The following is a 16,005-nucleotide window of genomic DNA, read 5'->3' on the forward strand; positions in this document are numbered from 1 at the left end:
GCACAAAAAAACAAATCTCACAAGCTTTGGACAGAACCAAGGTCTTGCATGGTCCTCGGACTCAAACCTATGGGGAAACCAAGTACAAGAGATAAATATCACAAGTTTTGGACAGAACCAAGGTCTTGTATGGTCCTCGGACTCAAACCTATGGGAAAACCAACTACTTTTAAGAAAAAACTACATTACGTAGAATTTGGATTCATCTGAGGAAAACTCTCCACTCGCCATTAGGTCAGTTCCCAAATTGCGGGGATTCGCAAGTCTGCTCTTAGATCTGCAGCACCAAGGGAATCAATGTGACGTAGGGCAATACGTCACCTGAGAAACGATTTGAGTTCTTTACCCTCCGTCAACTCCTCGGACGGTACTCTCATACTTATCACAGAATATTCAATTGTTATTTTTGCTAGTTTCCTGAGTTAAACTTGCTATGAATTATCGCCGTAATGTTTGGTAGTGTTGGTACATTAGAATTGATTGGATTATGTTTCAAAACTTCCTGCTCTAAGTATCATTGAAGAAACAAACACTGGGAGCACACCCTTCCACAAAATAATGTTGCAAAAAGAGTAGTATTCCAAAATAAGTAGGCAAAATTTCCTTTTTTATTAAAACAAAGAAACAGTACAGCATACAACAAAAAGCTGAAATCAACTTGTGATAAAACTTGCTACATGATAGAAAGGAAAGTTACAAGGAAGCAAGAGAAGGCCGAGGACGTAGCACAGACGAGAGGTTGGCTACTGCTTCGAGGCCTTGTCCCTTCCCCCATGCTTTCGCATGCCCATAGCTCCGTCAGCAAAGGAGCCCAACTTGAGCCTCACGCCGCAGTGGGGAGGATGCAGGTAGCATAGAGGAGAGGTTGGCTACTGCCTCAAGACCTCGTTTCATCCTCAACGCTTTCACGTGCCCGAAACTCAGGCAGCAAAAGAACCTGACCTCAGGCTAACACCATCTACAAAGAAGATGCAGGGAGCCGGAAGTTGGGAAGCCCCCGCAGAAATTTGCCGGCTACAAGGTAGACAGTGCTAATGGTGGAAATTCCTTCTTCGGACATACCAAAAATCTGGCATGACCAGAACTTGCTTCGGATTTTGACTAAAAGCGTGGGAAACACCCTCTCCCCTCTGTCATAAGGGAATATTTCTTTGAATCTATGCCTTCGTTGCCCGTATATCACTCTTCTGAGCCTGAGGAGAACGTGGCGCCTTTGCGGCGGAGAGAGTTTTTCTTCCCCGACCCTCGTCTCAAACATGACTTACTGCGGGAGGAAGCTGAAGGAGGAGACTAAGGAGCTGGTGCCTAGGCAAAAAAACTTGCTCTCTTATTTATTTGAGGAGATAGGGTGGTGGCATTTAATTAGCGCAGCTTCCCAAGGAACGCTACAGACAAAACGTCTCCAGCTCGACTTCCAACAAACCTCTGCAACGACAAGACTAAAGGAGCCTCGTGGAGGTGCACCTCGAACATCGGGACACCCAAAAGTACCGCGTGGCCAAAGACTATGGAAATATCTCCTAATCTGTGGGCCTAGTAAATTCGCGGCCCATGCCCTTGCTACATGATGGCCCACGGACTACGGCCCACACCGGGTAATAACTAATGCCGAGGACAACCTCCCGCCCGGCCGCGTACGGGATACCTAAGGAGAGGGAATAAAACAGAACCAAGGCCTTGCATGGTCCTCGGACTCAAGCCTATGGGGAAACCAAGTATAAAACTATTATTATTATTACAAGTTATGGACTGAACCAAGGCCTTGCATGGTCCTCGGACTCAAGCCTATGGGGAAACCAAGTATAAAACTATTATTATTACAAGTTATGGACTTAACCAAGGCCTTGCATGGTCCTCGGACTCAAGCCTATGGGGAAACCAAGTATAAAACTATTATTATTATTACAAGTTATGGACTGAACCAAGGCCTTGCATGGTCCTCGGACTCAAGCCTATGGGGAAACCAAGTATAAAACTATTATTATTACAAGTTATGGACTTAACCAAGGCCTTGCATGGTCCTCGGACTCAAGCCTATGGGGAAACCAAGTATAAAAACTATTATTATTACAAGTTATGAACTGAACCAAGACCTTGCATGGTCCTCGGACTCAAGCCTATGGGGAAACCAAGTATAAAAATTATTATTATTACGAGTTTTGGATAGAATCAAGGCCTTGTATGGTCCTCGGACCCAAACACGGCATCAAGCCTCCAGTTCTCTCCTCGGCCAGCATGGGTAATCATTACTTTTCACTGGTCGGCCTTATTGGGCCAAACACTTATATTAGAGTTATGGCAACATCTTTTTATTATCAAGTATTTTGGTCTTAGTTGTCATCGGTGTAGATACTTTCTCATTGAGCCGAGCAGCATTTACCAATATACAAAAACATAAACGGAATATGCAAAATGAAATAATAAACACTTTTATTAATATAAGAGATTATTACAATGTACAAAAAAGGGCTCAAACAAGCCTATACAAAAGGAGGACTGCTGAAGCAACGATAACATTCGCAGTACAGAGATGTAAGCAGTCAGGCTTCTTTTAAACTCATCTTCAAGGTCTCTTCAGTCTCTGCCTCAATATTGCTCATATCATGATAAGAACCTTCTTCGGAAAAGGATGAAGAACAAGGGAAAGGAATCGAAGGAGAAGGAAGAAGAATTGAAGGAGAAAGAAATAGTAAGGAAGAAATCAATGAAGAAGATGGAGGAGATGAATGAGGAAGATGGAGGACATGAGTAAAGAAGGAAGAGAAGAAGAGAGAAGAGATGAAAAGAAAGAAAAGGAGCAAAAGAAGGAAAAGAGAAGGCACCAAGGCGGAACTGGTGCTGGGAAGACTATAAGAGGAAGGTGGAGGAGGGCACCAAGGAGCAAAAGAGGGAGAAGCAGAAGCACTTAGCCTCTGCCTCAGCCCTGACTCCTAACACGTTGGTGCCATATTAGGTACGCTCGTGAGGAGCCGGGTGGTGCTGATATTGGGTATTCTCGACTCAGTCACGCCAAGAGTTCGGCGTGGTGAGCCCCTGCTTCGGATTTTGGCTAAAAGAGAGGCGGGACGGATCTTAAGTCTGCGCCACCCTTGCCCTGATTGAGCCATTTCAAGCTTTATCAGAATATGGTGTCTAGAGGAGGGGCATGATTTCTTCATCATTTGTTGCGATCTCAGAAGAATAGAAGGGAGTTAGTACAAAAGTGATGGCCTCCTGCTTGCCTTCTTATAGGAAGAGCAGAACGGATGGCATTAAATGCATTCAACCTTCCCAAAGAATCTGAAGAAAAAAGAGGCGTCCGTTCCACTTCTCCACCTTATCAAATGAGCCGCCGGATATAAATGAGCCTCGTTAAGGGGATTCATTAAGGGCGCGTCTGGGACATCCAAGCGGCAGGAGCAGATTCCGAGCGGATTAAAAGGAATCCCTCAAAAACCGCCTAACTTCCTGGGAAAGCGCTCACATAAATGCGGGATCAAGCTAAATGGGCCATATTAAGGGCCCGGGTTTGCCAAAACCCTCCTTTCCAATCCGGAATTCGGATAGAAGGGTTTTGAGGGGCTATTGTGGGGCCCAACAATTTGTGGACCAGGCCCATTTGCCCTTAGAGAGTCCGAGGGCCCAATCCGAGGAGAACTGTGGCCCAAGCTCCATGACGCAGAGCACAGACTAATTTTGGGAGGCGTCCGAGGACAGTATAGTCCTCGGCAGGCCCCTAATCCGCCCCGAATAAAGGGATAAATTCGTAAGGAAATCCAAAATACCTTGGGGGGATTACCCTAAATACCCTTCTGGATAAGGCCCAATGCCTGACAGAACCGTACTCTGCAGCTTTATCAAGTCATCCCCAACAATTCCGGGATTAGACTGATGGGACCAATGTCAGTATTTGTAAAGACTAACCCTACACGTGGACGAAGGACATCGAATGCACGCTAGTATAAAAGGAGAAGTAAGTGAATCTAGAAAGGGGGAGAAAAAAGAAAGACTTCATGAATAAGATCGCCGGAACGATCCATGCACAGAACAGAGAAGGTCCTCCGTTGGACAGCCGGAAGGGACCACAAGGGCCCTCGGATCAAGTCCGAGGAGCCCATTCTCAGAAGTGGCAGCATGGCGGGGCTTTAAACGTTTAGGCCCAGTCCATTTTCCACAGGGACCTTTCTGAAATCCAGACAGGACCATCGCCCCGTGACCAAGCCCAAGCTTTTCAAGCCCACTCTCTACAAATCGTATTGTGAGGGATCTCTCCCGCGTGAACCCAAAAATGTCACTGGGCCGCGCAGGAATCGTGTCCTTACAATATCGTTTGAACAAAGTTTTCCTTCAAACCGATTTGAAAGAATTTTCTAATCCAATATGCGGCAACTCATATAATTATGCATGCATATTATTTAAACAAGTTATATAACTCAATAAATAGGTTATGTGTGTGTGTGTGTATTTTTAGTAGTTAGTTTGTTTCTTAAAAAAAAAAAAAGTTGTATGATAAAAAGTAAATATAGATGAATTTATCAATTGCGACGTGGTGGATTAGAGTAATTTTCCTCCAAACTAATTTAAAAGTAAACTTTTTCCATTTTTTTGTTTTGTTTTGTTTTAAGTCAGTGCTTGCACGCAGGTATATATATATAAAGATTTGGCTAAATAATTTTAAAAATCAAATCATAAGAAAGTAGCCTCTAAAAAAAATAAAAATCATGTTCATGACTTATATTTCTATGATTATATTGTTTGGAAAAAGTATAAACCTCAAAGTTTTCTTCTTCTTCCTCATCAAAGAAAAAAAAAAAAAAAACCCTCCAAGTTTGATAAACCACAATTCGTAGCCATTATTACCCACAATGCTGAGGCCAAATTAAACTGATAAGAGATTTGGTTAGATTGCAGGAACAAAACACAATTCTTTCCTTCCTAATCGAGAAACATATAATATCGGTGACACATAACATATAACAGAAAGCACCACTAGCATCATACGCTTTTCCGTTAACAAGCCTAACCATTTTGAGCAGTAATTCATTTGAATTAAACAAATTCGCTAATTAAATCCCACACAACAAATAGCCTGCACCAGCAACATCTTAGCCTGATCTATGAGATACTGGCAATATTACTCCCGTCAAAGAATATAGCGTAACTTGTCCCAGGACGCACATAAAGTGGCACTTACATGAACACTAGTAAAAGAAAGCTGAATAACTCAAAGATATGTATATTACTTATATTGATAGTATGAAAATTATAGTGCTACAGCTCAATAGTAAGATTAGCCAGGAAGAGTTCATCTGACAAAATTTCCCGGACATTTTTGTTCTATGAACACTCAATGACATATAAACACTCATCGCCAAACCTAGGAATAACCTTACAAGAGCTAAAAATGAAAAAATTAAACATACAAAAAATACTATGATACTCTTATTCTCCATGAAAAGCTGATTCTCCCGGACCTTATCAACTTGAGATCTGCAAATGATGGGCAATTAGTAGAACTTTCATAAACCCAAACACCAAAAGAAGCTGCCCACTAGCAAAAACCAACTAGATAAAAACTAAAAAAATATTTTTTTAATGATGGCTAAGCAACAATATCATCGTGTGTGTATGTATATATATATATATATACACCACAAGTCAGTATTAAGAAACTAAGAGAGGCAAAGACGTGTGAACATTTTTGTCTTGTCTATAAATCTACTAAATTTTATTACTCCTTTTGCCAACTCAAATGTTCCATACCAATTTTGACTCTAATCACCTCTCCCCTAACAGATGCTGACAAACTCACAGGGCATTTCATTTCTAATCCAGAATTCAATCTAGGTATTCTTACTTCTAGTTCACTAGTAGGCAAAACTGCATCCAGGAAACGGGAGGCGGTCCCACCCACACATATGGAACATCCCAGCTTGCACCAGAGTAGGTAAAAGCCATAATGCTAATCAGAAAGTTGCTATGCCCTATTATCACTATGTTTTCCTTATTCAACTATGTTGTATATTTTGTTTTGATTCAATCCCTCCCCCACTCCCCCTCCCCCCCCATTCTCTTTCTCCTTCCCCAAAAAAAAAGAAGGAAAAAAAAAGACCCAGAGAAAACCACAAAAAGAAACAGAAAGAGATTATTAAATAATGAGCTTTTTTTTTTTTAATGAGTAATAAATTTTATTAGAAAAGAGAAGCCATCAAATATGCAGGTAGTATACTAGATGCCCAACACATCTATGTACAGACATTAAATAAGAAGATTATTATAACTTTGTATGCTTAAAAATACTTTCATTAAAAATTTCTTAACCCTAATCTCATACTGTAATAAACTAATAGTTATGAAGAACAAAAACAACAAAAGTTGTGGAAGTGTATGACATAAGAAATAAATTCTACCTCAGAACAACATTGTCCCTGAGTAAAGTATCCAACTGCAACGAAACAAGGGATCTCCAAGAAATAAGATCATCAACATCCTTACCCTGCAAAGGAAATCAAACATACAAACTTAACTGCATATAATGATGATACAAAACTGATCTTGACATTTATATCAAACAAAAATAATACAACCACCAAGATTTCTCAAAGGTAAGTATCACATACAATGGCCTCTTGACTGTCAAGAAGATTCTTTATGTCTTCTCTCATCTTCTCTATAATAATATCTTTCTCTCCAATATCTTTGTTGATTTCTTTGAAAATATTGCCATATCTGGAATTCAGCTCGTCTAAAAATCGCTCTAAAACAGACAAATTTAAATCCAGTGAACGCACTTTCTGCATCAATATCTTGAGAACTGTGTCCCCAGGCATCCTGCCAACTTGGTGGTGACGCATTTCTTCAACTGGATCAGGCACACTATTTACAGTTTCATGTGCATATTTTGATTCTGTGTGTATGATATTTTGATCAATATCAGCACTGTCAGTGAGCTCCGGCTGGGAGGGAATTTCTTTCTGGTCACCAGTGCCTTCTTCTGGAACAAACAGTTTTTTATCTTGAGCAGATATCAAATCTGCTATCATTTTTTCAACAGCATCCACACCATAAACTTCAACAAAACTCAGTGTGCAGTAGAATTCCGAACCATAATGGCTCAGAAGATTCAACTTTAGGTATCTTACCCATTTTGGCTCCTGAAGAACAAAACTTTGTGCATGCTTTACATTCAAAGCAGTGAAATTCCCAAGCTTGACCCATTCATCTGTTGGATAAACCAAACTTCCAAGCAACTCAAAATCTTTTAAATTAGAAGAGTGGTGCTCAAAATTAGCTATTTCAATTGTATCTACTAATGTTTCTTCCGAAAGCTCTATAGCAACAAACTTCTCTTCCACAGAACATGGATTTCGTAAGTACTTGTCCTTATCTCTACCTAAGATATTAGGGGCACCCTTGGCTTCCTTGTTAAAAGCCAAGACCTTTGCTCCCTTTGATGCTGAAGCATAATTGTACTCAGCACCCCCGGGCTCCACTCTGCGTACGATGCTTCCAGCCTGACCAGTTCCAGATTTACTTATGGAACTAAAAGCTCTGCTCTTGAATTCATCAAGACCAAGTGGAACACTATGAGACAGGCGACCAGTCTTTGGAGCATCACCTTCAGATTTTAGAGTGGAACTGGAATTCTCAACCTCAAGTTGCTCTCCAATAGTTGGAACATCATTTGTGCTTCCTTCATTAGCAACTAATTCACTACCCAAACCTCTCGTTTCAGCACCATTTGTGGACAAAGACTCAGAAGAATACAGAGAATCAGTTTCTTCCTGTGGATAATTATCTACAGTATCTGAGGGTTCATTATGTTCTACCTTAGCTTCATCCCAAGTTGATATGCCAACCGAAAGTATTGCAGATTCATCTAAAAGTCCAAAGAAAGGAAGAGAGCAGCCAATAAGAACAAGTTATGCATTAAGTACATTCCCAAAAAAAAAAAAAAAAAGCATTGTGAAGAACAAGACTAAAGATGAGTTCACCAAATATTCACCCAAGTAAATGGAAAGACAAGAAGGTAAATTAGCAAGGAAAGACATTCACATTAAAATTCCACACATACACATATATACTCACATGTATATATCTTTGTGCATTACACGTTACATTATACATATATTATAAAATTCATATAAAAACAAAAACAAAAAAATTTAGAACACAATATACAAAAATCGTTAAAAATAGTGTACCTGACCAGGATGTAGTGTAGCTAAGAGATACTTTCAGCACATAACTAAATTAACAAATAAATATAGGTTCTATAGAAGATCTACAGGGAATAACAATAATAGAATAGTTCCATCAGACATACAAGCACGGAGGTTAAAAAGATTTAGGAAGAAACTAATAAAATTATGGTTTGAAACCCAATAAATCAACAAAGAATAAGACAATTGGAGTTGATGCTATGTCTGGCAACAGGTAAAAAATTAAGGAATTAATAGAGGAAGAACGGAGATAAGGTTAGCTCAATTCTTCTGATATAATTGAAAGTAGCACTGCATCTGCACCATCTGAGTTATTAGTAGCCACCAAAGAATTTTTTGCCTTTTGCTCCTTTACATTAATTTGATTTGCCAATGAGCTCTAGCACAAATGGCACATCTTCCCATTAGAAGAACAATGTGTAAAGGGTGATGTAGATTTAAGACCTCCTAAGCCCACGTAAATAACTTAGCAATAAAATAATAATAATAATTTCCAAATTTTGGGTTTTTTTTTTTTAGGTTGTAATTCATGGATCAGAATAGTACTCCACTAGAGTATTACCATAACCAATGTCAAATTAGCCCTTAAATGTTAATTTTTGATTGTGTTCTTAAGGTTATAATTAGTTGTTAATTGCATTTTCTGAAAAATAGAATAAAAGAAAATGTTCTGCTGATAGCGTCAGACTTTCTGTTGACATTGTCATACTATAAATTGGAGCATATGGTTAAGATATAATTGATTTTTATTCAGGTCCCCCCAATCTGCGCTCATGCAAGCAGGGAATTCAGCCTGTTTTAGTGCACCACAACCCAGCTTATTAGTAACTTTTTTTTTTGGGGGGGGAGGGTGGGGGGGTGGGGTTATGTGGGGTATGTAATATGAAATCACAGAAGTGGGGGGGGGGGGGGGGGGGGGGGGGGGGGGGGGGGGGGGGGGGGGGAAGGCCTGCTTAAGCACTGCAATATGGCAATCAGGCCAATATTTCATGTTCTAGTAATCAAAGGGAGGCTATTCAGTTCAAAATGATGGATTACAGATATGCAGGAGCAAGAAAGGAAACGCATAGATTGCCAACTATGAAAATATGCACTTACGCTAAGCAAAGGCATGGAATCCCATCATAACCAGAAAGAAGTATAGCAAACCCACTGAAGCACCACCCATATTACATCTAACATGACATTCCAAATAGCCATTATTTATTAAAAAAAATGCACAACAGCTCAGCACTCGGCATATTCTTTAGAGTTCTCAACAACAATTTATAAGGGGATTCAACAATAGTGTACAAAGAAAATTTAGTCTAAAAAGCTTACCTCTATGGTCATGGCCGTGACTGATCCATAAGCTAAGAAGGAAGACAAGCCCCCACAAAACAAATACCAAAGAAAGAGAAACCTTATACAAGTGACTTCTTCCACTTATAGTATCCTCCAAAGCTCTTCTTTGCAGAAGAGCTCTACGTGATCTCTGCATTGCTCATCAATCTGATCCAATCCTGACCATTGAACAATTAAAGAGAAAAGGAGATATCCTGCATTACAAAATTCAGAGAACTTCTTTAGTCTACACTCACAGGAAAAAAAAAAAAAAACATAAATAATCTATTTTTGCTTATAAATGAAGCTCCGATCCAAGTACAACAACTGTAATTCCTAAAGGGTACCATTGAAATAAACAAAAAGAGAATTTGAATTGGAAAATCTGCCAAATACCTCTAAAAAACTCAAACACTAGCACAATTATCTTCCTTTTTTTTCTTTAGGATCAATAACACTTCCACATTTTGAACAATCCAGCGACATATATACATAAACACTTAGTAAGACCATATTATTATTCAAGCAAAACCACGCTTAGTTCCTAAGAAATATTGTGCCACTGAACCCATTACAGGAACATCAAATTCAAGATTTTTTCGAATCTAATATAATCCACCCAATCACTTGGCTTACTAATCAAGCTGATCATTTTGTTATTCTCAGAAACCAAAACACCAAACAACATCATGACACTATAACAATCTCATTTTCCTCTTAAATTCCACAGCTTTCTCGGCAACCAAACACAAACCCAAATATAACACATTCCAAACAACTTAATACACATGCATAGATTAGATTAAAACACAACCTATACAGATAAAAAGATAGAGAAATAGATATCTGAGTGATCAAAATGAAGCTAAAGTTGAAAGCTTTAAGCACAGAAATCAAACCAGTTCTAGATCTAACACAAATTCTGACCAAAACCCAGATATGAAATTCAAAAATAAAACAAACCCAGATTGATTAAACTAAGAATAGACACAAATAGAGAGAGATTCAAATAGAAATCCCCTGGGTTTTGAGGCTCACCTTTTTTTGTTTGGGTATTGGGATTGTCAACGACAAAAACAACTAGGAAACCCAATTCTTTATTAGGAGAAATTTCGCGATCATAGATACGACAAAACGACGTAGCTTAAGGGGATTCTCCGAGTTGGCTTGGCTTGTGGTTTGAGCATCCTCGGTGGTTCTCTCTTTCTTCTTCACCTTTGGCGTTTACATCTATACTATTTTTTCTTTTCGCTTTCTTCTGTAACGGCTTCCTATTGAATTTTGAATTCTTTTGGAAAACAGTTTTTACGTTTTGTTTTTATTGCTTTTCAAAAACACCCATTTGGACTTAATTTACATCAATAAGTGAAATTAAAAAATAAATAAAAAACATTGAATATAAAACTGTCTACTAATTATTATTATTATTTTCATGTTATAGTAATCAAAAGTTTTGATAAGTGGAGTACTCAAATACTAAGTGGATTTTGTGTCTCTTTTTAATGTAGCAAATATGTGGGGCTTATGAATGATGTACATGACTCATGAGAATTTTCATGAATTGGGATGTGAGATCTTAGAGATTTCAATCCCTTTTCCAATTCCTAATGCGTATAATACAAAATTTTGGTGTGTGGATTTAAAATCAAGGAAAAAAAAAAGGAGAGGAAATAAGTAGCATGAAAATTGATGTTTGATGCAAGTGCAAAAGTGATTATGTAGTGAAATAAAGAGAAATAGGTAAGATTGTGTTTTTGATATGTAGGCTGGAAAAGCAGGAGCTATATATATACACTGAGTGAGAGTATTAAGTATAAACAATTAATTAAATAAAATAATTTTAGTGAAAACTAGCCTACTCTTTATTTATTTTTTATGTCAATATTATAATGCTATTTAATTTTGTAATTATTATTATTTTTTTTGCTACTTAAGAACATTCCATATTACACTAGATTACAGTAATGAATTTTATATCTATTTTTGTGAAATGCTTTAATTGGTCAAATAGATTTTTAGTTGTATTTGCCGACTAAACTTAAAGATTTTAACTTTTTACCCTTCACAGTGATTTATAAAAACAACAAAAATAACCCCTCCACTCATATTTGTATTAACTTTTAAAAAAAGCATTGAGCTAAATTTAAAGCTTTGAAATTTGAAAATTTTCCACTTTAAGCTAAAAATATTTATCTTTAACTATTTTTGTAAACTTTTTCTTTGTCGTGTTTAATGATTGTATGCAAATTTAACGAATTGGGCATGATAAGTCTAAGCAAGCAAACAAAAGTTAAGAGCTGGCAATGGCTGCCATGGACAAATTATGAAATGCCACGTTGTAGAGTAGAGTGCTTAATGGGGACCATCAGTCACCATGTATATAATAGCGAAGAGAGAGGGAGACTTTACAATTACAGGTGACCATCAGTTGAGGTCGGTCTAATGAGTAATGAGTAATGGTGGAATGACGTGTAATCCCGCGTCATTGGCGCGCACATGCAGCATTTGCGTCGACATACATAGTAGCTGTAATACACGTGTACTCAATGACACAATCTATATGCTTTGTCAGCTTTTTGTTTTTATTTTTATTTTTTTAGAATAAAATTTCACCTACATTAAAGACTAACTAGTATTTTAGTCTAATGATATAAAATAATTATCATGTAACATGTGAGAAATTCTTAGGTTCATCGGAAAAATTGCTGATATGGTGGACCTAATAATTTCCCGTAACATACATCTCAAGTTAAGATACTATTATATATGTTAAAAAAAAAAAAATTGTGACCTTTAACATTTATAGAATATTTTGTGAAAGTTGGTGAGGATCCAGACTTATTAAAAAAAAAAAAAAACATATGCATTTAGTTCGCAACTTTTATCCCATGTTTTGAATGGTCCTTAACCCCCTAACAAAAAGTTTTGAATGGTTCTCATCATTTGAAATTATTCAATTTTAGTAGTAATATTTTTAAGTTTGTGACAAAAAGGTTTCTACCCAACCGTTAACTCTTAATTATTTTTTATTGCCAAAAAAAAAAAAAGGAGCAAAAAAATAAAAAAAGAAAGAATAATCAATATCTTCCCCCACTTAACTCCGTTCTCAAAATTCAATGGATTTCATTAAAGAATTCCAACTCAAAATAATTGAAATAGTTAATGGCACAGATTTTTTTATTTTATATTACATAACTTAAAAGTATATATAATGACAATTAAAATGAAATATTTAAAAGACTAGAGACTATTTTAAAACACGCGATAAAAGTTAAGGATTAAATGTGTAATTAAGCCCAAAAAAATTGATAAAGCTTAAATATGCTATTGTCCTAAAATTTTTAAGATAGTTTTGATTTTGGTCCACACATAATTTTTTGTTTTATTTTAATCTTTATCTTGAAGTGTGTTATAAGATTGTCCTTCCTTATCATCAGCTAACTGATAGAAATTACTTGTGCTAGCGTGATAATGTTAGAAGAATGCTTATCTCACATGTTACCTAATTACATCAAAAAAAAAACATGTCGACAACCTAACTAGACATGACAAACTAGCAAGTCGGGTTGGGTTTGGGTTGATTCAATTGGGTTGCGGGTTGGGTCGGGTCAGGTTGATCCATAATTTTCATATGAATTTTTTTAATTTTTTTTTTATAAAGAAACAACATTTATTTGTCATTTGGAAAGTCATGCCACAAATTACTTAATATAAAATGCATTACTTTAAATTCACCACTTATATCAAGAATGAACTTAGTTAAACTTATTAATACTTATTCAATAGTTTTAAAATTATACAAATTTTAACATTACTAACTAAAACAAAATAACACAAAGATAAGTAAAACATATACACAAGTTTTATTTCTACACAATATTAACATCCCAAAATATAAAACAAAATTACAAATAACTTATTGGATAACTCATTTGACAAAGAATAAAAACATATAAGAAATTTACAATCATGAAAATTAATTTTATAATTTATTATCAATTGTGGTTAGCACTCTATTTCAATTTGAGAATATGCATTAAAGTTTGATTGTTTACTTATTTATATATGGTCTCTTTTAAGAATATCATATCTTTGTTATGCAACACATACTCTAGGAAATATCATAATTTAGTTTGAAAAGCCTTTTATTTTGGACTTAAATTGTTAAAAAATAGGTCTAAACATTCATAATTTATACTAATTTGATACTTTACCTTCACTATGTTCACACTTATGAATGTTTCTCATATATGTCTACAATTTTAAATTTATATTTTTAACTCTACTGTAACTAGATTATCTTGGCATGTACTTTGCTATTTGATATATAAAAATCTTTGTTCATTATAGAATGCTAAACCATTCATGTTTTCAATTCATTTGCATGCAGTTATGTAAATGTCTTAATTATTTCCTTAAAACTCACAAAAAATAATTAAACAAATATTGTCTTAATTTTATTATATTTTTTACCCAAAAAAAAGTTTGGGTCACGGGTCGGGTTAGGTTGACCCGCAAAAAACATGGATTGGGTCATGGGTCAACCCGTTTTTGCTTCGGGTAAAAAAAAATCGAGTTCGGGTTTGGTATTTTTCGGGTTGGGTCAAGTCGAGTCAGAAAATTCTGACCTGTTTTACCATGTCTAAACCTAACTAACGGAAAAAATAGCACATTAGGCAAAAATTTACTCTCAAAATAATTGAATCAAATATTGTAAATAATATTACTTTATTTTCTTTTTCCTTCATTTAATTCCCCCTCACTTTCTTGGCAATCAAACACATCACACATTCACACTCACCCTATTGCAATGACCAGGTTAAAGATTTCCTCAATTACAATTAAAATTTTCCACAAGGATATGATTGCTCTTGCATCTTTAAACTCTGTCCAAGAATCTATTTCATCATTTTCTTAAATATTCTGTTTTCTGTGTCCTCGCCTTCTTTGAGCTGAACAATTTTTTCGTCTAATTGACATTAGTATAATACCAACTTATCAACCATTTAAACAAAAATTAGGGACATCAAATCAAGTTTGACCCTATGTGACTGTTAAAAAAACTTGCTTCCTGTTTGGTTTATTTGATTGTTTAGAGCTTAGATTGCTTTTAAGAGAATCAACTTGATCTTAGTAAATTATTTTTCTAAAAATATATATATACTTTGATCCATAAAATTTAGGTCATATATAACCTTGTCGTTATAATTCATGTTTATATGTTTATGTGACAAAGTTTGACAAAGCGAATTGTCTTGGTGGGTTTAAGTTGGGCTCAACTATATACAAATGGTCTACTGAATATTGAGCTCAATTGTTGTGGGCTGTGCTCTTTACCCCTTAAAGATCTTGCCCATTTGTGACTGGACTCAATTAGCGAATGTAACCTTACCTTTTGTAATTCACTTGACTTCAGACTTTCACTTAATTTGTTACTTGTACTCTGTACAGTGAAAATTTTCCGATGAAACCTTTTCAATCTTTAGATGAAATCTCATCTTAGTTTTAAGGAGATGTAAAATTTGATTCTAGAAAAAAAAAAAAAAAAAGTCTGTAAAATTTTAACCATTGAACCAATACTACTACTGTACGGCACCAAGATCCCAATACCCATATAGGCCCTTGGGCCCAGGCCCAACGGGAACAGCCCCATTGCCCTAAGCCCTTCTTGGATCTGCCTTAGCGTAAAAACTAATTTTGGGCCTTGAATTCTGATAAGCGCTCGGCATAAGTTTTCCCGAACAAGCGTATTAACCGTGTCCGAGAAAATCATGATATGCTCGGTAAACTGCATTACCGAGCATTATCGACTAAGCTGGAACCAAGTTCCAACGCCATAATTGTTGTACCTCACTCTCACCTAAATATCCACTTAAATCAGATAATATTGGACCTTCAATAGCACTAACAGAGGCTGAAATCGTAATCTCACCACTAACCTTAGCTATAAATAGCAGAAGTTTGGGAGGAAGAAGGGGTTTAGAAAAATAGAGAGAAAACAGTCAAGTGATAAGCAGAAACTGAGTGTGGCTTTGAGTCTCTCTGCCGAGAACGACCCAGAGTAGGAAATCCTCAAGCCCACTACAAATAAATTGTGAGCCCAAGTGAGTTAAGGCCCAATAGCCTCATACCTGGTTCCCACAATTGGCGCCCACCGTGGGGCTCTCCTACGAAACTGTGGTTCGACTGAGACTCAAATAAGGGAAATGTCCGAGGAGCGTTCAGGAGGGCGTGCCCCGAGCAGTTCCATAGGATCTTCTCGGGGATCGACGTGGAGGGAGAGAAGGCAGAAACGGCGGGAGGATAGGGAGCACCCCAGAGGAGAGGAAACGTCCGGATTGGGAGAAGGGTCGGCCCAGACACACCGAACGGTTTCAGGCGTCTCGGCGCATCGGTAGTATGATGACAGAGACCGAGAACTGGAGCGGTTGCGCAGATTGGTAATGGATTTAGAGCTGGAAGCAAGGGGTCGGGGCCAAGA

At 36.8% G+C, this 16,005-nt stretch overlaps 1 protein-coding gene across 2 annotated transcripts; it reads right to left on the reverse strand.

Moving 5' to 3' along the window:
* Positions 1–5,186: 5,186 nt before the first annotated feature.
* Positions 5,187–10,777, reverse strand: LOC115981855 (SUN domain-containing protein 4-like). Of its 2 annotated transcripts, none has more exons than XM_031104260.1 (5): positions 10,563–10,777; positions 9,522–9,739; positions 6,600–7,858; positions 6,390–6,475; positions 5,187–5,469 (listed from the first exon to the last, which is right to left on the reverse strand). In XM_031104260.1, exons 2-5 carry the CDS (start codon positions 9,679–9,681, stop codon positions 5,223–5,225), a joined length of 1,752 nt encoding a protein of 583 aa, XP_030960120.1. In that variant the 5' UTR covers positions 9,682–9,739; positions 10,563–10,777; the 3' UTR covers positions 5,187–5,222. The 2 variants fall into 2 exon arrangements, with proteins under 2 accessions (XP_030960120.1, XP_030960121.1); XM_031104261.1 differs by lacking the exon at positions 10,563–10,777 and adding an exon at positions 10,424–10,467.
* Between the last annotated feature and the right edge of the window lie 5,228 nt (positions 10,778–16,005).

This window comes from Quercus lobata, chromosome 3, assembly GCF_001633185.2.
Source record: "Quercus lobata isolate SW786 chromosome 3, ValleyOak3.0 Primary Assembly, whole genome shotgun sequence".
Classification (NCBI taxonomy): Eukaryota; Viridiplantae; Streptophyta; class Magnoliopsida; order Fagales; family Fagaceae; genus Quercus; species Quercus lobata.

What these genes read in the sequence shown, in the direction of transcription:
- LOC115981855 (XM_031104260.1), bottom strand. Translation starts at nt 9,681, where the DNA reads ATGCAGAGATCACGTAGAGCTCTTCTGCAAAGAAGAGCTTTGGAGGAT. An exon ending in TTGACAGTCAAGAGGCCATT is followed by an intron (nt 6,476 to 6,599) that starts GTATGTGATACT and finishes TTTCCTTTGCAG; the next exon opens with GGTAAGGATGTTGATGATCT. An exon ending in AGGGACAATGTTGTTCTGAG is followed by an intron (nt 5,470 to 6,389) that starts GTAGAATTTATT and finishes CATCATTTGCAG; the next exon opens with ATCTCAAGTTGATAAGGTCC.